This window comes from Hippopotamus amphibius, chromosome 1 (genome assembly GCF_030028045.1).
Source record: "Hippopotamus amphibius kiboko isolate mHipAmp2 chromosome 1, mHipAmp2.hap2, whole genome shotgun sequence".
NCBI classification, from domain to species: domain Eukaryota; kingdom Metazoa; phylum Chordata; class Mammalia; order Artiodactyla; family Hippopotamidae; genus Hippopotamus; species Hippopotamus amphibius.
In genome coordinates, this window is record NC_080186.1 from 4100819 (window position 1) to 4120859 (window position 20041).

General features: G+C 58.4%; 1 protein-coding gene across 1 annotated transcript in view; it reads right to left on the bottom strand.

The window, feature by feature from the left end:
* The window catches only part of CHD5 (chromodomain helicase DNA binding protein 5), a 60419-nt gene that overhangs the window by 13469 nt on the left and 26909 nt on the right, over positions 1–20041 (bottom strand). The window contains exons 12-31 of the mRNA XM_057744315.1: positions 18140–18271; positions 17946–18054; positions 16737–16928; positions 16449–16649; positions 12715–12852; positions 12502–12623; positions 11548–11721; positions 11033–11174; positions 9703–9834; positions 7121–7238; positions 5642–5766; positions 4340–4571; positions 4044–4154; positions 3591–3763; positions 2853–3027; positions 2344–2436; positions 2047–2135; positions 1648–1781; positions 1061–1205; positions 548–707 (exon numbers count right to left, since the gene is read on the bottom strand). Coding sequence (XP_057600298.1) covers positions 548–707; positions 1061–1205; positions 1648–1781; positions 2047–2135; positions 2344–2436; positions 2853–3027; positions 3591–3763; positions 4044–4154; positions 4340–4571; positions 5642–5766; positions 7121–7238; positions 9703–9834; positions 11033–11174; positions 11548–11721; positions 12502–12623; positions 12715–12852; positions 16449–16649; positions 16737–16928; positions 17946–18054; positions 18140–18271 — 2897 coding nt within the window. The remainder of the gene's footprint in view (positions 1–547; positions 708–1060; positions 1206–1647; positions 1782–2046; positions 2136–2343; positions 2437–2852; positions 3028–3590; positions 3764–4043; positions 4155–4339; positions 4572–5641; positions 5767–7120; positions 7239–9702; positions 9835–11032; positions 11175–11547; positions 11722–12501; positions 12624–12714; positions 12853–16448; positions 16650–16736; positions 16929–17945; positions 18055–18139; positions 18272–20041) is intronic.

A 20041-nucleotide genomic window follows, 5' to 3' on the forward strand; every position in this document is an offset into this window, starting at 1 on the left:
TGTGGTCTACCCGAACAACGGACTATTAATCGGCCACAAAAAAGGAATGAAGTGCTGATGCCCTATAGCATGGATGAACCTGGAAAATATGCCAGTGGAAGAAGCCGGGCACAAAAGGCCACACAGTGTATAATTTCATTTACACGAAATGTCCAGAAAAGGCAAACCCAAAGAGACAGAAAGTACATTAGTGGTTGCCAGGGGACGATATGAGGAGGAGGAATGGGGAGTCACAGCTAACGAGTATGTGTTTCTCTTTGGGGTGCTGAAAATGTTCTGGAATTAGAGGCAATGGCTGCACAATCCTATGAAGATACTAGAAACCACTGGATAATACACGTCTAAAGATTGAATACCGTGATATGTGCATTACATCTCAAAGTCATCATTAAAAAGAGAATTTCTCAGGGGAGCAACACTTCTGCAGGCAGAAGCTTTGGGGGGTAGAGAGGCCATCCTCTGTGGGCCGTGGGAGGACGTGGGGTCTCCTGGGGCCTTGCTACCTCCTGTGACCCAGGTGCCCTCCCCTGCTCCACGGAGCCCAGACCTGGCAGGCCCAGCGGGGCAGGCAGGAGGTGGGCGGGGCTGGCGGGCACTGGTGTGTTGGGATCTGAGGAGATGACCTCGCCCGGCTTCCTGCTCTCAGGCCCCTCGGGGATCAGATCCGGGGTGCTGTACTTCCCGTTGACGTGCTCAAACTCCTGAACCTGGGGCAGGCGGAAGAGAAGTGGTCGCAGCTCAGAACTGAGGGCCTCAGGGTGGCCCATGGGACTGGGTGTGTCCCAAGGTTGGGGTGGCTGCCGCCTCCACCGGAGGCTGGCCAAGCCACATGCACTTCTGACCACAAACCCCATGCCAGGCCCTACCCCCACCCCATCCCCACCTGCCATCCTGGCCTACAAGCCCCCACCCCCTTACTGAGCCACCCGGAGAGGCACTCTGGGTCCATCTCTCCAGGCTGACTCAGACTCTGGACAGCCAGGCACCTGCCCTCTGCCCGCCGACCCCCCAGGGGCACACCTGGGCCGTGGGCGGCCGCCAGGAGAGGCTACTCACCCACCTTCTTCCTAACTAGTGACATGACCCCGATGCGCGTGAGCACGTGCTGCCTGGAGAGGCCCTCGCGGGGCACGCCGTCGGCAAAGGTCTCTGCGCCGTCAGCCCCCGGCTCACACAGGTGCCGCATGAAGAGGGACACATAGGCTCTGGGGTGGGGGGGACTGGGGCTCAGGGAGTGGGGGGCCAGCAGGACCCTCTGAGAGGGCTGGTAGGACCCCCGGCGGACCTCCTCGCTGGAAGCATCACCTGTCGCCTGCCTCCCAGCCAGGTCTGCCGGCTCAGGCCCCGGGGAAAGGCAGAGGGGGGCCCCAGGCAGAGAACCCTCCCGGGACAGCCCTCGCCCTGGGTAACCCGGATCCTTTGCACTGCCATGAACACCAGCTGCTCCAGCAGAGGTGACTGGTCAGTGTTCTCTGCAAAGGAGCCCTGCCCAGGCCTGGGCCCCAGCCACCCCGACATCAGAAGGCAGTGAGTTCCCCAGAAGCCCTTAGCCTGGCGGAAACGCCGCCCGTCGTGCTGGCTCTCCCAGCCGGAGCCGCCCGCTCCGGGGCTGGCGGCCCCACCCTGGGCCACCAGCAGCCCCTTTACCTAAATTCCTTCTCGCTCTTCCCGCGCAGGTCCCGCACCAGCCAGTGGGAGTTGAAGGCGTCCTGGGGGGGCATGCCCCAGCGCATAATGGCATTCAGAAAGGCCTTCCGCTGCCGGGCGTTGAAGCCCAGCACCTGGGCAGGGCAGGGAGCCGGCCATTCAGAGATGAGGAGCAAAGCACCAGGAGGGGAGGAGGCTGGGAGGGGCACGGAGAGGGCAGGGGCCCCCAGCTGGCGCAGGACCCAAAGGGGCACAGCCCACACCCAGCGTGACCCCCAGCCCTCCTGCCCCTCCTGCACACCCCGGGGTGGCCGCCAGGGTGAGCTCTTTGATCTGAGAGGGGGTGAGATAAACCGGGAGATGGGGAGCTGGGACGGTGCAGGGGCGGGCGGGCCCCACCTCAATGTTGCCGCCGACCCGGGCGAGAAGCGGGGGCAGGGGCTTGTCCCTGTCGCTCTTCAGCTGCCTCCTGGACTGTCGGCGTCCACCTGGGGGAGCAGCCCCGCCACAACCCCTCAGCGGGGCCCGGCGCCCTGACCCCCCGCCCCCCCAGCTCGTCCCAAGACAGCAGGACCCTTCAGGACCTACTCCAGAGGCTGGATGCTCCTCCTGATGCCCTGGGGGCCCCCAAGCTGTCCATCAGCTCCCCGACACACAGCTTGGGCCCAGCCCAGGGTCACGAGCGCTGAGACTCACTCTGCCCTTCTGGCCTCTCCTCGAAGTCCTCGTCCTCGTCCTCGGAGCCGATGGAATATTCGGATTGGTTGTCTGAGAGCTCGTCCTGCCACTCTGTGGGGGGTCAGGCAGAGGGGCGCAGAGTGAGCTGTACAAGCAGAAGCCCACCAGAGCCCCCCACACCCAGCCCAGGAACAGTGGCAAGGAAAACAGCCACCGTGTACCTCCCATGGGCTCCCCTATAACCCCTGCAACCCTACGCGACATCCTCAGGCCTCACACCATCATCGTCCCCATTTTACAGATGGAGAAACTGAGGCATGCCTGAAGTCACACCGCTAGTGGTGAAGTCACTGGACCACTACTCACCTTGTTCCCCCAAGCACCCCACACCCCACCTGCCCCCGAGCCCCCTCTCTCCAAGAAGCCCTCCCACCGCCACCCGGCTCAGGCCACTCCACCCGGCTGCTACTCCCCGGCCCCGGGGCCTCCTGCCCCCGGGATGCCCTTCCCCCACGGCGGCCACGCACCCTGGTCCTCCTGGGAGGCGTCGTTGTAGTTGACCTGCTTGCGGATGCGCTTGCCCTTGCCCAGGTTGCGGGCCAGGTCCTCCTGCTGCTGCTCGTAGTGGTGCCGCAGCAGCTTCTCCCAGTAGTCGGGGTCCACGTTCTCCTCCTGCTTGATGATCTCCCGCTCCACCTCCTCCTGCAGACCCGCGCCGCGGGCTCCGTGAGGGCGGGGCCGGCGCGCGCCTCCGCCCCAGGGCCTCGCTGCCTTTCCCACATCTCGCCCTGGAGGGGGAGAGCCTGCCTACTCCAGGAAGCCTTCCCTGATCACCCCCGCCCCAGCCGCTCTGCCTCTTCCTGCTCCTGTCTCAGTCATTCATTCATTCGTTCCTTCCTTCCATCCTTCCTTCCTTCCTTCATTCCACAAGCATGTCCTGGGCTTGTGCCAGGACCTGGAGTACAGAACTGAATAAGCCCTACCCTTACCCTCAGGAGGCTCCCAGTTTTAAAAGGAAAACTGGCACGTGGAAGAATAATTAGCACCCAGGGTCTGCGTGGAAGTGGTGGAAGTTGAGAGGTAAGTGGAGGGGCCACACGGGAGAGACCGAGGAGGCGGCCTTGGGGATAATCGGCTTTCCCAGAGTAGATAGAGAAGCTGCGGTGCGGGCCGGGGCGGAGCCGCGAGTGGGCGGGGCCGCGGGGGCGGGCCGCGGACGGGAGGGGCGTGGTCGAGGAGGGCGGGGCGGGGAAGGCGGGGCTTACCACGCCATCCTCCTCGCGCACCACGTACTGCGCCACCTTGAAGGAACTCAGGTATTCGTTCATGTTCTGCAGCTCCGTGTCGTCCGTGGCGTCCTGGTTCCGGTCCAGCAGCTTGGAGATGGCCGCATCGTCATAGTGGATCACACTGCTGTCCTCCACATCCTTGTTGTCACCTGGGACAGACAGGGTGCAGAGCTGCGAGACCCCCACCGGAACAGATTCCAGACAGGGGCCCTTCCCAGCCCAGCCAGGGCTGACAGCAGAGGAGCGCGGTGCCCAGAGAGTGTAACAGCCCCACTGCCCACCCAGCTACAGTCCGCAGGCACCCAACTGAGGGGCTGGTGGGGGCAGGCAGGGGAACCTGACAGACGGGTTTGGGGGGGCCCCTTCCTCTCCAGCAACAGCGATCTGGGCTACAGGAGGAGCTGGGGGCTGGGCTGGGTGGGCCCCTACCTGGCGGGGTGCTGCCGTGCTTTTTCTTCGCGCTGGCGGCCAGGGCTCCCCCTTTGGAGGACTGGACATCAGGGATGGGCGTGGCAGGCCTTTGGCCCTGAGACATCATGCCTGTAGGACAGAGGTAGGGGGGCTGCAGGGCTGGGGGGCAACGCCCAGAGAGGCCACCCTGGCCCTGCCCATCCCGGCCAGGAAGGGGGAGCAGTGGAGGGAGAGACGGCGCTCTGCGGGGTGCCTTGGGAGGGGCGTGTCTCGAGCAGGGCCCCGCCCCACGCCCCGGCACCCCAGACGCCCACCCTCCACGTCGTCCTTGAAGAGCTCCTCCGTGCCGAACTTGAGGATGTCGTCCAGCTCCTGCTTGGTCATGGAGCCGGACTTGGAGCCCAGGCCGGGCCGCACCACCAGGTGGGTGAGCATCATCTTGCGCTTGGCCACCTGCGTGATGCGCTCCTCCACCGAGGCCCGTGTCACGAAGCGGTAGATCATCACCTTCTTGTTCTGCCCGATGCGGTGGGCACGGCTGAAGGCCTGGGGGCGACCCGCAGCTCAGCGCCCTGCTCCGCCGGGCACCAGGGGCGGAGGGGCGTGCACACCCTGGCTCCCCCAGGCACCGGGACGGGGGTGGGGGGGGGTGGGTGGCATGCACATGTACTCTCGAGCACGCTCGGCTCGGAGCAGGCTGGGCGGCTGCCCGTGGAGGTGTGCGTGAACCGGGGCAGCGGTGTTCCCATCCCGCCTGCGTGTGGTCTCACGTGAGCCTGGGGGCCCGTGCAGGTGGAACTAGGTGTGACTGCAGGTATGTGGGGGCCAGCGTGCTGGATGGAATGAGGCCACACGGGACTCTGATGGCAGTCATGCTGAGATGGGAGTGACCACCAGTGGGTCTGTTGGCCCACCTGTTGGAGAGGCACGGCCACCCTGCGAGGACAGGGTGTGATATGAGGACATGCCTGGGGCTCTGTGCATTGGGTGTCCGCATGATGTGACCTCAGTGTGATCAGATCTGTATGGGTGACTGTGCACGGGTACACGCACGTGTGCATGAGACATGAGTTTGTGTGCGCCTCTAAGAGTGTAATGTGTGTGTGTGTCCAGCCCCGCCCGAAAGGGGTGGCCAAGGGACAGCAGAGTGTGTCTCTGCTCCCAAATCCCTGCCCCCCAACCCCCCATCCTTCCTCACCAGCCCCAATGCCCCCTCCTCCACTACTTCCTCTTTCCTACCTCCACAGGCCTTGTCCCCTCAATTCTGTTTTCCTGTTCCTCTCAAACTGGCCCCCTCTGGGTCCCAGAACCCCCTCATCCTGCCTCCCTCCATGGCCTTGATCCGAAGAGTGATGGGACAGACCAGGAGTCATGGTCACACAGATTGCCGTGTGTTCTCGGACACGTCCCCTGCCCTCCCTGGCTGTTTCCTCTTTTTGTACAATGAGGGAGCAGGAGGGGCTCACCTCCCAGGTCCCTCTTGGGGTTGGAACTCCACGAGGTGGGTCCAGGGGGAGGTAAAGCCCTGAGACAGTCCGGCGGGGAGGGAGGGGAAGACCACAGAGCCAGGAGCAGCGAGGGGACCTCTGAGAGGGTGTGGTGTCAGGGCCACACACCTGGATGTCATTGTGCGGGTTCCAGTCCGAGTCATAGATGATGACCGTGTCCGCCGTGGCCAGGTTGATGCCCAGGCCGCCTGCCCGGGTCGAGAGGAGGAAGCAGAACTGCTGGGCCCCAGGGGCTGAGGAAGAGAAGCAGGTGCCCGGCAGGGTGAATGAGGGGCACATCCAGAGGGGTGGGGCGGGGACAGGTGGATGGCAGACAGGAGGGCTGGAGGGGAGATCGGGGTGGGGAGGGCCGGAACTGGACCCCATCACAGACAACAACGGCCTCAGCTGCACTTCGGGAAGCCAGAGGAGGCCTGGGGCCGAGGAGACGGAGAAGCCCACTTGAGCCCCGTGTAACACCCCAGCTGTCCTCTGAGCCCTGACCCAACAGGATGGAGGCAGAATGAGAAGGAACTGATTTTCAAAGCCCGGACGGTCAAAGAAGAAACTGCAAACAACCGGCAAATACGGGCAGAGCCCCTGAGGGTCAGGCCCCTGGGAACCCTGGAGAGCTTGGTCCTTCACACCCTCGCAGCTCACCCTCTATGATGCCGTCAGAGCAGCCAAGGAACACTCAGGGTCACAGCTCCAGGGCCCGGGCCACCCCTCTGGGCCGTCCCCCCTGTCGCAGGACAGCTGATTCTCAGGCCCATCGGGGCCCTGCATTAAGTGACCTGGGACTGACCACGGCACACACTCGAGCTGCAAACAGGTCCCCAGTCTGCCCCGATGCTGGGGCCGCATCTAGATCCTGAAACTGCACTAGATTTACCTCTGACGAGCGTGGGCAACAGGATCGCTAACTTGGGCGTTTGGGCCGTGGGGCCCCAGCTGTGCTCTGAGGGTGGAAGGCGGGAAGCAGCCACGCGCCCCAGGGAAACAGAGCTCATCACCATTTGCTGCAGACCTGCCACTAAAGAGGCGCTGGACCACTCCCGCCTCCAGATGTTCCCTCCACTCCTGGAGCCAGCTCCTGGCCTCCCTCCTCACCATTCCTTCCCAGGTGAGGAAGAGAGCAGATTGGGGGTTTGGGCCTGTGTGGCCCTGCCCCTTTCTCTGTCCTTCCTCTAAGGGAGCGCTGCTCAGCTCTGTCCCTCCCCACAGCCTGTGTTCCAGGGACAGGCCCTGTCCAGCCCTCCTTCTAACTGGAGGTTGAGCTGGTATCTGTATCAGAAGCCCACAGGTGCTGGCCAGACCCTCAAGCACCAGCTTCATTTAGTAACAGAAGTATTTTCCTCCCCTTCTGCCTTCTTCCTTGTCTGCTTCTCAGTTCTGATCAAATGTCATCTACTGGCCCCTGGAAAGTTCCATGGAATGAATTCCTTTTATCAACTTTTAGGACCGAAGGACTTATCTGCTTTCTTCAGCTGTCTGAGGAGCAGCTAATCTGACCATTAGTTGGAGGGGTCTGGCTAAGATCCTAGCCTGGGAGAAGAGGCAGACAGGGGTCCCCATCAAGAACCCTTGGGTGAGGTGAGGTGGGGGTACCATTGAATCTGTCAATCGCCTCTTGCCGGAGGCCTCCGGTGATACCGCCGTCAATCCGCTCATACTTGTAGCCCTCATACTCCAGGAAGTCCTCCAGGAGGTCCAGCATCTTGGTCATCTGCAGGGGGCATGGCATGCCTGAGGGGCTGCTGCAGAGCAGGGACCCCATGACAGTTGGGGGAGGACAGAGCAGCCTGCTGAGTCGGAAGACAGGTGGGACCCAGGCAGACCTGACCCGGGGCCATTCTCTGAAGAAGAATGCAGCCTCCAGCCTCAACCCCAGAGCCACTCCATCCCCCACACCAGCCCCACAGCCATGTGCCTAAGACACAGCTCTAAGCATGCACCTCCCTACACGCACCGCACAGAATAAAGTCCCAAATCCTCACCTTGGCATCCAGGTTTGCAGGACTGGTGCCCAGCCCATCTGGGCTTCATTTCCCAATGCTTCCTTCATACTCTCCAACCATCCCAAATTACCTGGACTCTCTTCCCACCCGCTTACTGCCTAGGGAACTCAAACAGCACCTCCTTTGTGATGTCTTCCCTGATTTCACTCTTCCCTATGAGAAGAGCAAGGCGGTCCCTTCTGAGCTCCCATAATCCTCCATAATCAATCCTGAGAGATAGTTTAGCTGGATATAAAATTATCAGGAGTGTACTGGAGATTTTGCAGGTGTCTTCTGCCACTTATTGTTGCTGATGTGAAACCTAAGGACAGTCTGATTGTCATTCCTTTGTAGGTACTAAATCTAAAGTGTGGCATTTTCCCTACAATGTGCCTAGGGCTTCCTTTATTTATATTTTATATTCATCTTGCTTGGTACTCCAGAGTGCACTTCAGACCTGAGACCTCATGTCTTTCTCCAGGGCTGCAAACTCTCATTAAATCTGACTTCTTTGCCATTTTCTCTAGTTCTTCTTTTGCAACTCCTGTTACATAATTACCAGAGCCTCTCAAGGCATCCTCCATGCAACTTCTCTTTTTTATCTTTGTCTCTCTCTGCTGCAACAGTGCTGAGAGTTTATCCAATCTGTTGAAATGTTTTGTTTCCGTTTTATGCAGGTCCTTTTCCTAGTCAGTTATCCTCATTTCATTTCTTACTGCTTGTGCTTGATTATCTCACTGTTTTTTGGCTTTTGTTTGTTTTGGCTGCACCATGCGGCTCTTGGGATCTTAGTTCCCTGACCAGGGATTGAACCCAGCCCCTTGGCAGTGAAAGAACAGAGTCCTAACCACTGGACCCCCAGGGAATTCTCTCACCTTGATTTATGCATGTTACTCCAGTATTTTTGAGGATCCTAAATATGTTTATTGAAGTCTTGTTCAGGCTATTCTTCTTTTCACTTGGATTCTACCTACTGTTTTGTGGGATGTCTCATTGAATGTTGTCATGAGTTTTGGAATTGGGGTTTGCAGGCTCATGTTGGTGTTTTGGGGGGGGGTTGGGGGGTGGCTACACTGTGTGGCATGTAGGATCTTAGTTCCCCAACCAGGTATTGAACCCATGCCCCGTGCAGTGGAAGCACAGAGTCCTAACCACTGCCAAGGAATCCCCCCACAGACTCATTTTGGATGGCCAGGCTCTATCTCTGTCACTTTCTCTCTGTGCACACTTCTAGACGTTGTGCAGTTCCCTCTACCTGGTCCCTCAGGGCCTCAGCCCACAATCATGTCTTACGTTGGCAGTGGGCTGGGGGATTCTGGATCCAGTCTCCAGACCAGCCCACAGTCCCAGGCGTGGTGAGCTCTCCCCAGATTCCTGGGCCTGCTGTGGGCCCAGGGTGGGATTGGGGGCTGCAGGTAGGAGCGGCTGTTACCCATTACCTTTAACCGGTACACAGAGCAGCTACATCCTATTCTCTGGCTTCGAGCAATGGGCCTGGCTCAGTCCCACTGTCATGAAGCGTTTTTCGCACCAGGCCCCTAGGAGCGTCACAGACCCCTATCACAGCGATGACCTCGGGATGGGATAACTATCTCCACACCTCCATCTCCCACAATAGACTGTGAGTGTCTGGAGGACAAAAGCTGGACCCCTGTGCCCAGCACAGAGCCTGACATATGACAGGTACAAAAGGATGAAGGAACAAGTGCACAGATGAACAAACCTCTAGGGCTGGACAGCCTTGCCTCTGACCACCCCCAAAAGCAATGCTGCAAGTGCAACTTCAGGATCAAGCTAGAGGAAGGACTCTCCCAACTGCCCCCACCACAGGGCTCCAACTGAACCAACCCCAGGGTCCCACCTTCATGAGAAGCTGGGCTGCAGGGGTGAGGGGCAAGGGCTGTCATCCCAACCTGGACAGAAGCTCCAGGAGGAGCAGGTCAGAGGACCAGTGTCCTCCCCACCAACATGCCCTGAGCACCTTGAACCTGGCACCCAGCCAGCTCTCCTTGGCTGCATCACACCAGCGCCCAGAAGAGTGACTTTTGACACATAACCCACATGGGGACAGCACCAGGCCCTCAGGGCTGTCAGCAGGTTGTGGCTCAGCTAGCAGGGGCAGGACTCCCTCTGCAGGTGTGGGGCTGGGCTGGGGGAGATGAAGCAGCCAGGCAGCCACCGGGGGCAGCTCACCTGGGAGAAGATGAGCACACGGTGCCCTTCGTCCCGCAGTTTCTTGAGCATCTTCTGCAGCAGCATGAGCTTCCCTGAAGACTTGACCAGCGAGCTGCCATCATAGGAGCCGTTGGGCAGGACAGGGGCCTCCTGTGGACACAGCAGAAGGTGGGGCATTGGGGGCTCCCCTCTCCTCTCCGCTCTGCACCAAAGAGGCCCCGGGCAGTGGACAAGGGCCCAGCGATGGGCGGAGCACCAAGCCCAAGCCCAGGTCAGGACATACAGGCGGGTCACGTGGATGCTGGCAGCACTGAGACCCCACGCAGGGCTCAGACTTGCCAGCCGTGCCCTCCGTCTCCTCATGCTGGCACTCCACCCAGACCACAGACATCAGCGGATGGACAGATGACAGAGCGTCTTGAGCCAAGCCAGCCTTCCCAGCAGGCATCTGGACTGGCCTCTGCAGTCACTGCAGGGCACATCCAGGGAAGGCCAACCTGGCCCCCGAGCTGGGCAGAACCTTAGCCCAAAGGCCTCTGTGGGGCCAGTGTCATGAGCACAGCCTGGAGTTGCCTGGGTCTAGACCACCTGCGGCACGGCCTCCACACCTAACTCTGCATTGGTCCTGTTTGCGGGGGGCGGGGGGGAAGGAGGTGTAAACCGTGGAGAGTTTAAATTAGAACCAGAATAGCCATGACCGCGATGAGCAACCCTGTGCCGGGCTCTCCAAGGGCACCTTATGCAGACTTTCTGGTCTGGTCCTCACCCTTTCAGGGGGCTTCTGTTATTCTGCCCATCTTATATGACGCTCCAAGAGAACCGCTGACTGTCCTGAGACCACAGGGCTGGAGCTGGGTGTCTGACTGAGGGTCCGGTCTCTCACCCAAGGCTTCACATCAGATCACCTGGGGACCGCACCCAGGCCTCCCCAACTGCCAGCTCAGCCCTCAGAATCCTGGCCTGGGGTTCACTGAGGTTGGAGGGGACCCTGGGGTGACCCGATGCCCCCCATGACTTTAAGGTCACAAGGAGGGGCCAAGGAAAGGAGAGGGCCTGCCTGAGCAGTGGATGGAGGAAGGTTGTCAGAAACTTCTGGCACAGTGGGGACCCATATCACCTCCAAGTCCCCGTTCTCGGGGAGGATTGGGGGCTGAGGGCCTGAGCACGAGCCCTGCAGCCAGGGGCACCATAGTGGCCATGGCTCTTGCCACGGGGCCACAGAAAACCTACCACAGCAGTCATAGGCACCTCCATGGTCTCAGGCCCCTATCACGGCGGCCTCAGGCACTCACCATGGTGGTCAAGGGCACCTATCATGGCGGCCACAGCGGCAGCCACGGGGACCTACCACGGCAGCCACGGGGAAGAGGTAGGGGTGGTTGCAACACTTCTTCAGGTCCATCATGATGTTGAGCAGTGACACCTGGTTCCCGCCCCCCTTGGAGTTCAGCGCCTCAAAGTTCCGCGTGAGGATGAACTTGTAGTACTTCCTGCAGCAGAGGAGGGCAGAAAGGCAGGCTGGATGTATCTGGCCACACCAGCCTCCGAGTGGACGCTCGGCTCTGCGGGGAGGCTGGGGGCTGGGGGCCAGTTACAGAGAGACCACGGGGAGCCCCAAGAGGAGAAGCCACAGGCCACATCGCCCAGCAAGTGCTGGGGGACAGTGCAAGGACAGGGCAGCCCCAGCCCTGGTCACTAAAATCTGAGAAGAGGCCCCAAGAAGGAAGCGTGTGAAAAAGGTGAGTCGAGGCCTGGGCAGGCCGAAAGGTCCTCCCACCTCCCCCAGGCAGCAGCCTGGGAAGGCCAGGGCAGGCCTTCCTGACCTAGAAGACAAGCCCGGCGGACACGGGGCAGGCCGCTCACTTCTGCATCTGGCTCAGCTCCACGCGGACGATCAGCTCGGTCTTGGCTGGCATGTTCTTGAACACGTCAGCCTTGAGCCGCCGCAGCATGTGCGGCCCCAGCAGGTCATGCAGCTTCTTGATCTGGTCTTCCTTGGAGATGTCAGCAAACTCCTCCAGGAAGCCCTCCAGGTTGCTGCAACAAAGAGCTGGGATGAGAGCCTGGAGCGGGCCAAAACCTTCTGCAGAGGAAGCCAGGATGGGGTGGGGGAGCGGGCCAGCCAGCCCCCTGCCACCTGCCAGAGGGTTGCAGGGCAGGCCAGCTGGCCGGGGGGCACAGCACCCTGGCCCTGCCCTAGGTGTCCTTCCAGTCTGTCTAAGCCTGTGTCACCCCCACACATCACAGCTGTCTCAGCCACACAGGCTGCCTTCCTGTCCTCAAAGCCGTCCTGGACATGCAGTCTCCAAGACTCGTAGCCACATCACAGATGAAGAAACTGAGGCTGCTGGGTGCCCAAAGTTATCCAGTCCAGCCTGCCCCCAAATCTACATCTCCTGATCCCAGAATCCTCTTTCTGAGCAGGAAAATGGGGGTCAGATGAAGACAGAGGCCAGGGCTCCATCTTCACCCCCACCTCCACCAGCACCCCCCCCCAGCCTTCTGCCTCCCTTCACCATCCCCCCATGTGGTCCCTTAGATCTCTGTGGAGGGACAGCAACGAGCCAGGGGTGTGGGCGAGGGACGGGAGCCCAGGAGGATCCCAGGGTCTGCAGGGACAGAGCGGAGGGAAAATCACAGCATCAGGAGCAGCGGATGCTTCCCCAGGGCTCGGCACGGGCCAGCACACTGCTGACACTCCCATTTCACTGATGAGGAAACCGAGGCCAAGCACGCAGCCCCAGAGCTGCGGCGGGCGCTGACGCCTCTCCCCTGGCTGCCCCCCACCCTGCCTCCCCAGCCGGCCCCCCGACTCACTTGAACCTCTCTGGAGTCAGGAAGTTGAGGAGGTGGAACAGCTCCTCCAGGTTGTTCTGGAGGGGGGTCCCGGTCAGCAGCAGCTTGTAATCGATCTTGTAGCTGTTCAAGACCCTAAAGAACTTGGGGGGAGGGGAACAGGGGGCCCGTCAGGGGGCATGGGGCAGCCGGCCCACCCAGGAAGCTCCGGGGCCGGCGGTCAGCACTTCCTACCTTGGATTGGTTGTTCTTGAGCCGGTGGGCCTCGTCCACCACGAGGCAGGCCCACTCGATGGAGCCCAGGATGGCCTGGTCAATGGTGATGAGCTCGTAGGAGGTGAGCAGGACGTGGAATTTGATCTGCACTTCTTTCTGGATGGAAAGGGGATTGTTGGGGAGGAGAGCTGGCAGGGCAGCGGGTCAAGGTCTCCAGAGACCAAAGGGCAAGCAGGAGTGTGGACAGGACCCCCCAGAAAGTGCAGGGAGCCCTGGGACTCAGAGGAAGACACAGGCCACGAGTGGAGGTGTCAGCTGAGGCCCAGAGCACTGTCCCCAAGAGGGTGGGAGGGATCAGAGCGGCAGACGGGAGCCTGTAGGCAGCACCTGGGTTTGCACCCCGCCCTGCCCTTTTGAGCTAGACCTTGGTCAAGCTAATTAACCTCCCCAAGCCTCAGTCTCCTCACCTGTAAAAAGGGAGCAATACTGTCTATGGGAGGAATGCCACAAGAATTAAAAGAGCAAATCTGTTCCTCAAAAAGTTACACATACTATGGAGAACAGGATGGAGGTTCCTTAAAAACCTAAAAATAGAGCTACCATATGATTCAGCCATCCCACTCCTGAGCATATATCTGGAGAAAAACATAATTTGAAAAGATACAGGCACCCCAATGTTCACTGCAGCAAAATTTACAATAGCCAGGACATGGAAGCAACCTAAATGCCCATCAACAGATGAATGGATAAAGATGTGGCACATATATACAATGGAATATTACTCAGCCATAAAAAGGAATGAAATAAAGCCATTTGCAGCAACATGGATGGCCCTAGAGATTGTCATACTGAATGAAGTAAGTCAGAGAAAGACAAATATCATATGATATCACTTATATGCGGAATCTAAAAAAATGGTACAAATGAACTTTTTGACAAGAAAGAAACACACAGATGTAGAAAACAAACTTATGGTTACAGGGGGTGCTTAGGGGGGAACGGGGGGAGGGATAAATTGGGAGATTGGGACAGACATATACACACTATTCTATATAAAATAGATAACTAATAAGGGCCTACTGGATAGCACAGGGAACTCTACTCAATACTCTGTAATGACCTATATGGGAAAAGAACCTAAAAAAGAGTGGAGATATGTATATGTAGAACTGAGTCACTTTGCTGTTACACCTGAAACTAACACAACATTTTAAATCAATTATACTCCGATAAAATTTTTTGAAAATAAAATAAGCAAACAGAATCACACACAGAATTACCGTGCCATCTAGCAATTCCAGTTCTGGGTACAGACCAGAAGTGACAGCGGGGACTCGAATGAGTATTTTTGCACCCACGTTCATGGCATTACTCACAGGAGCCAAAACGTGGAACCACCCACGTGTCCACGGGCGGATGAATGGATACACAAAAGGTGGTCTATTCACACGATGGAATGTTATCCAGCCTTAAAAAGGAAAGAAATCCTGACACGCGCTACAACGCGCGGAGTGAAACGAGCCAGACACAAAAGGACAGATGCTGTACAATCCCACTCACAGAGGTACCGAGAGCAGTCCAATTCAGAGACCAAAACAGGAGGGTGCCAGGGGCTGGGGGGGTTCGTGTCTAAGGGGGACAGAGTTTCAGTTCTGCCAGATGAAGAGCTCTGGAGGTGATGCGGTGACGGCTGCACAACAGCCATCCTGTACCCGATGTCCCTGAACTGTACTTGCAACAATGGTTAAGACAGTAAATTCCAAGTTATGTGTATTTTGCCACAATTTTTTAAAAATAAAATAAATTAAAAAGCTGAGTCAGCAAAGCGCCCAGCCCAGCCCAGCACCCCAGTGTGAGCTCAGGAGTTGTTTCTGTGACCCACAGGCCCATCGCTCTGGAATCACAGAGTCATTTCCTCACCAACAAATAGTTATGGTGGGGCGGAGATAAACTGGGAGATTGGGATTGACATACATACACTACTATACGTAAAACAGATGACTAATAACGGCCTACTGTAGAGCACAGGGAACCCTACTCATTACTTTGTAATGACCTACACGGGAATAGAGTCTAAAAAAGAGTGGATATGTAGATATGTATAACTGATTCACTCTGCTGTATAGCAGCAACTAACACGACATCGTAAATCAACTATACTCCAAAAACATTAATTTTAAAAATTAGTTATTGAGAATTCCCTGGTGGTCCAGTGGTCAGGACTCATCACTTTCACTGCCGAGAGCCCAGGTTCAATCCCTGGCCGGGGAACTAAGATCCCGCAAGCCATGTGGCGTGGCCAAAAACAGAAAACAAAACCAAATGGTTATCGAGCACCTCCTGGGGCCACGACTGTCCCCAGAGGATGGAGAGAGCCGAGGGGAAGAAACCCTGGGGAAGTTGGGGGTGACCCGCCAGCCCCCAGCACTGCAGGCAGCGTGGCCGCCAAGACTGCCTGAGGGCCGCCACGTGCCAGGTGCAGGAAGTACTGAGTGCTTTGTGTCCTCGCTTCTCAGCGTGCAGCCCGAGGGCCAGAAGCATGCACATCTTCCGGGGCTTTGTCAGCCCCCACCCCAGAGCTGCCGGATCAGAACCTGCCCTTCAACAAGACCCCTGGTGACCCGGGGGCACAGGGAACTCTAGAGGCCCTGCCTAGAGCGGATTCAGTCAACCCTCCACAGCTCTGAACTGGATCTGGTATCTCCGTTTTACTGAGAAAAATCTGAAGCACGGAGAGGCTAAGGGATTTGCCAGAGGTCACACAGCTGGTGGACTGGGTTGAATCATGTCCCCTCAAGATCCAGGCCCACCCAAAGCCTCAGAATGTGACCTTTTTTGGAGCAAGGGCTTTGCAGGTGTAATTAGTCAAGATGAGGTCATCCTGGATTAGGGTGGGTGCTACGTCCAATATGAAGAGTGGCTTTATAAGAAGAGGAGGACTTCCCAGGTGGCGCAGTGGTTAGGAATCTGCCTGCCAATGCAGGGGACACGGGTCCGAGCCCTGCTCTGGGAGGACTCCCCATGCCACGGAGCAACTGGGCCCATGCGTCACAGCTATCGAGCCTGTGCTCTGGAGCCCGTGAGCCACAACTATGGAGCCCATGTGCCGCAACTATTGAGGCCCACGTGCCTAGAACCTGTGCTCTGCAACAAGAGAGGCCACTGCAGTGGGGAGCCGGCGCCCCACAATGAGGGGTGGCCCCCACTCTCAGCAACCAGAGAAAGCCCATGTGCAGCAATGACCCAATGCAGCCAACAAATAAATAAATAATTTTTTTTTAAAAAGAAGAGGAGACACACACACACACACACACACACACACACACACACAAGACGGCCACGTGACAACAGAGGCAGAAACCGAAGTCATGAAGCTGCCAACCAAGGATGGCCGACGAATGCCCGCAGCCACCAGATGCTGGGAGAGGTGGGGGAGGGAGGGGAGAGGTCGGGACGGCCCTCCCTCCCTCCCCCAGAGCTTCAGAGGGAGCGAGCCCCTGCTGACAGCTTGATCTTGGACTCCTGGCCGCCAGAACGGTGAGAGGATACATTTTTGTTTTCAGCCCCAACTCCACCCTGTTTGTGGTCCTTTGCTAGGCAGCCCCAGGACACGGACACTGCAGGTAACACTGCCTCAAGAGAAGCTCTGTGCCAGTGGCTGCCTCCACCAGAGCCCGGGAGGAGAGAGCCCAGATGAACTGCAGGGCCCCTGCGGCCCCCAGGGTCTGTTCCCCGGGGAGAGGGGTGCTCACCTTCATCCGGAACACCTTCTTCCCGCTCCGAATGGCATTGTCCTCAAAGGAAAACTCGTTCTCCCGGATCACGGAGCGGCTCTCCTTGTCCCCCGTGTAGGTGACCACGTAGAAGTCAGGCGCCCACATCTCGAACTCACGCTCCCAGTTGATGATGGTGGACAGGGGCGCGCTGACCAGGTAGGGCCCCTTGGAGTGGCCCTGGGGAGGGAGACGGATGCACTGAGGCTGCCGGCCCACAGCCAGCGCTGGCCACCCCTCCCCAGCCGCCTGGCCCGGGCCGCGAACCTCCTTGTACAGGGAGTAGAGGAAGACAATGGTCTGCACAGTCTTGCCCAGACCCATCTCATCGGCCAGGATGGTGTCGGTGCCCTGGGCCCAGGAGAAGCGCAGCCAGTTAAGGCCCTCCAGCTGGTATGGGTGCAGCGTGCCGCCCGTGGAGTCAATGTACCACGGCTGCTTGTCAAACTTGACCGTGGGCTGTGGGGGAGGCAGAGGTTCAGACACACCCCGGATCCTGGGCCACCAAGGCCCACCCCCCAAGCCTTTGCACACGCAGTTCCTTCTGCCTGGAATACTCTTCCCACTGCTCTCATCCCTGCTAACTCATTCACCCTTCAGGTCTCAGCTGGAATGCCTCTTCCTCCAGGAAGTCCTCCCTGGCTTAGGTGTTCCCACCAGGTCCTCCCTGTTGACCCTGTACTTCTCCTATCAGGGCAGTTTCCTGGTTGTTGGATTCTCTCTGCACCCAGCTTGTGATCACCATACTGGCCCTGTTCCTCTGAGTCCCATACAGTGCCCAGGACACAGCGGGCACCTAGTCAACATCTGCCTGATGCCTGGCCAGGGTGCTTGATCCTGAACATCGCCCTCTGCTCCTTTTATCCTGCAGCTCAAGGCCACCTCCTCCATGAAGTCCTCCTGATATATCAGACCCATGCACCTTTCCCTGGCATCCCAGACCCAAGCCGAACCCCCGTTTCTGTGTGTACTCGCCACAGGCCCTGGAAGATGCGCACTTCATAAACAGAAGCCAGGGCCTTGTCCCCCCAGGGCCAGCCCAGGGCCAGGTGCTAGCAGACACCCCAGAGAGGTTTGCTCAATGAATAAAAGTCAACCTTCCACTCCTTGATGAGCTCAAAGCTCCTGGGGCAAGTTGTGGGTCTCCTCCCCGTAAGCCCTGTGTAATTAGCAAATCAGCTGTTGTGTTCCTGAAGTAAGAGACAGGTTTTGATTTAAATACTTGGAATTAGCTCCTCAAAAGGAATGCAGTTCCGCGAGTCATCCTTCAAATCGCTCTGTCCCCTGTGAGCCTCCCCTGCAGGGAAGGGCTGGGTCCTGTCATCCTTGTCCCGCCAGGTGCCTGGCAGGAGCTGACTGAGCCGCACAGCCCCCACCTGCGCGGGCGCGACTCCGAGTGCACAGACCCACAGTGGAGTTTGCCAAGCCTGGGTGGCAGCCCTGGCAACCCCACCCCGTGGCCCCCTCCCCGCTCACATCCACAATGGGTGTGTCCGGGGGCTTCTCCTGTTTGTCATCCTTCAGCTTCTTGCCCTTCTTGACCAGCCTCTTGGGCAGCCTGGCATCCTCTCCCAGCATCAGCTCCCTGGGAAAGAGCATGGGATGATGAGAGCACAGCTCAGGCGGGAGGGAGACGGGAGGCCCTGCCCGGCAGCCCCACCGCGGCCCACCTGTGGCCCCAGTAGGCCTGCTTCAGGTTGTCATAGTAGGGGATGTCAATGTCGTCAATCTCCCAGGTGCACTGGTCGTAGGGCAGGTCTTTCCACTTGATCAAATAATGCACGTCCCCCTTTTTGTCGAAGCTGCAACACGGTAAACAGATAGAGGTGGGCAGGTCAGCCGGGCAAGAGTCCACGGAGGGCGCCTCAGAGGATGCAAAGCCTCTCACCCCCGTGATCCCCTGGGAGCCCCAACCACGAAGGTGGCAGCAGGCAGGGACTCCAGAGAGGTGAGGCCACTTGGCCGAGGCCACACAGCTCGTGAGAGGGAGGGAGGAGGGCACGGGGTGAGTGGCAGAGCAAAGGGACATTTGAGAGGCCACATTAACAGAGGAGCAAAGAGCCAGCGTCCACTCCATCTTCGGTGGCCGTGAATCCCATTCGGTCATAAGGATTCCCCCGGAATTCTCGATTTCTGAGTCGGATGGTTCTCCCCTGACCATAGACCTTCGTTTTCTTGCTTAAAAACTCCCAAAGAGGGACTTCTCTGGCGGTCTGGTGGGTAAGACTCTGCACTTCTACTGCAGGAGGCAGGAGGCATGGGTTTGATCCCTGGTCTGCGAACTAAGATCCTGCATGCCACATGGAGCAGACAAAAAAGAAAAAAAAAGCAACTCCTATGGATTGGAGGGGTGCCCACCCGGTCCAGGGCCCATCCCTGCAAAGTAGAGAAGAGTGTGATTCCTGCAGGTGGGATGCCCTCTCCCAAAGACCCCTGGGGACACGGGGACCTGGTGGCCCAGCCAGCAGCCCAGAGGGGTTGCTGCAGAGAAGCCCCTCACACTGCAGTCTGAATACGGCTTCTGGGAGGGTTCAGGGCCTCCCACCCAACCTGCGTGCACTGGGCAACCAAGCCGGAGCAGTGCTGCAAGGCCGGGGGAGCCTGGGCACACCTGGGGACCACAGAGAGAGAGAGACCAATCCCCTGTCACCATGGAAACCGATGGATTTTTTTTTTTTTTTTTCAATACATTGGCTGTTACACAGACTCAGTTCAGGTAGTAAATTTGGAGGAAATTCACCTGCCCCACGTTGGAGGCAGGGAGAAAAATTGCCACTTATGTGTTGAACATGCAATTTAACAAAGGCAAAAAAATTGTGGGTCAGTCCACTGGGGGGGGCTCCGGGCACAGTGAAGGCTGGGGATGGGAGGGGGAGGCATCTCATAGTCAAGGGGGTGCTTTTTCAAATTCTCCTGCCCCACCTTCCTGACAGCCACACTAGCAGGCGCTGGCATATTCCTTGAGCCCCCAGATCAGCCCTGTGGGGTGCATCCTCTCTTATCTCATCTCCCATGAGAAACACAGAGGCACAGAGCCCAGAAAAGACAGCCAGGTTGGAATCCGAGTGGCAGGATCAGGTTCTTAAGCTCTGCTCTACCCAACTCCTGCCTTCGGGACGCCTGTGGTCTGCTGGATCCCAATTCCCCCCGAGCCAGAGCCTCCAAGGGCCACATCCTGAGCCCACCTGTCCGCCACTGCGGGTTCTCAAGCGCCTGAGCTCAAGAATCAGCAAGAGCTCCCACCACCCACCAAACCAAAGCCAGACTCTCGGAGTCCGGCGGCCTCCTGCCTTGGTCTCTGCGTCTATCTCTGCAGCCTCTGACCACTGTCACCTGGGGAATTTCAGATTGCTCAACAAAGAGCTGTCACGGGGGCAATGGAAAGCAAGTCCTGCCATCAGAAAAGCACTAGGTTCCAATCCCAGCGCCCCCGGCCTCTTGGCTGTGTGACTTTGAGCAAGCGACTTAACCTTGCTTAACCATAAACACGAAGGCAGAAGTAAAACACCTACCTCTTGGGTAGACAGAGCTCAGTGGTATTAGCTGTGTCATAAAGGAGGAGCAAACGCACC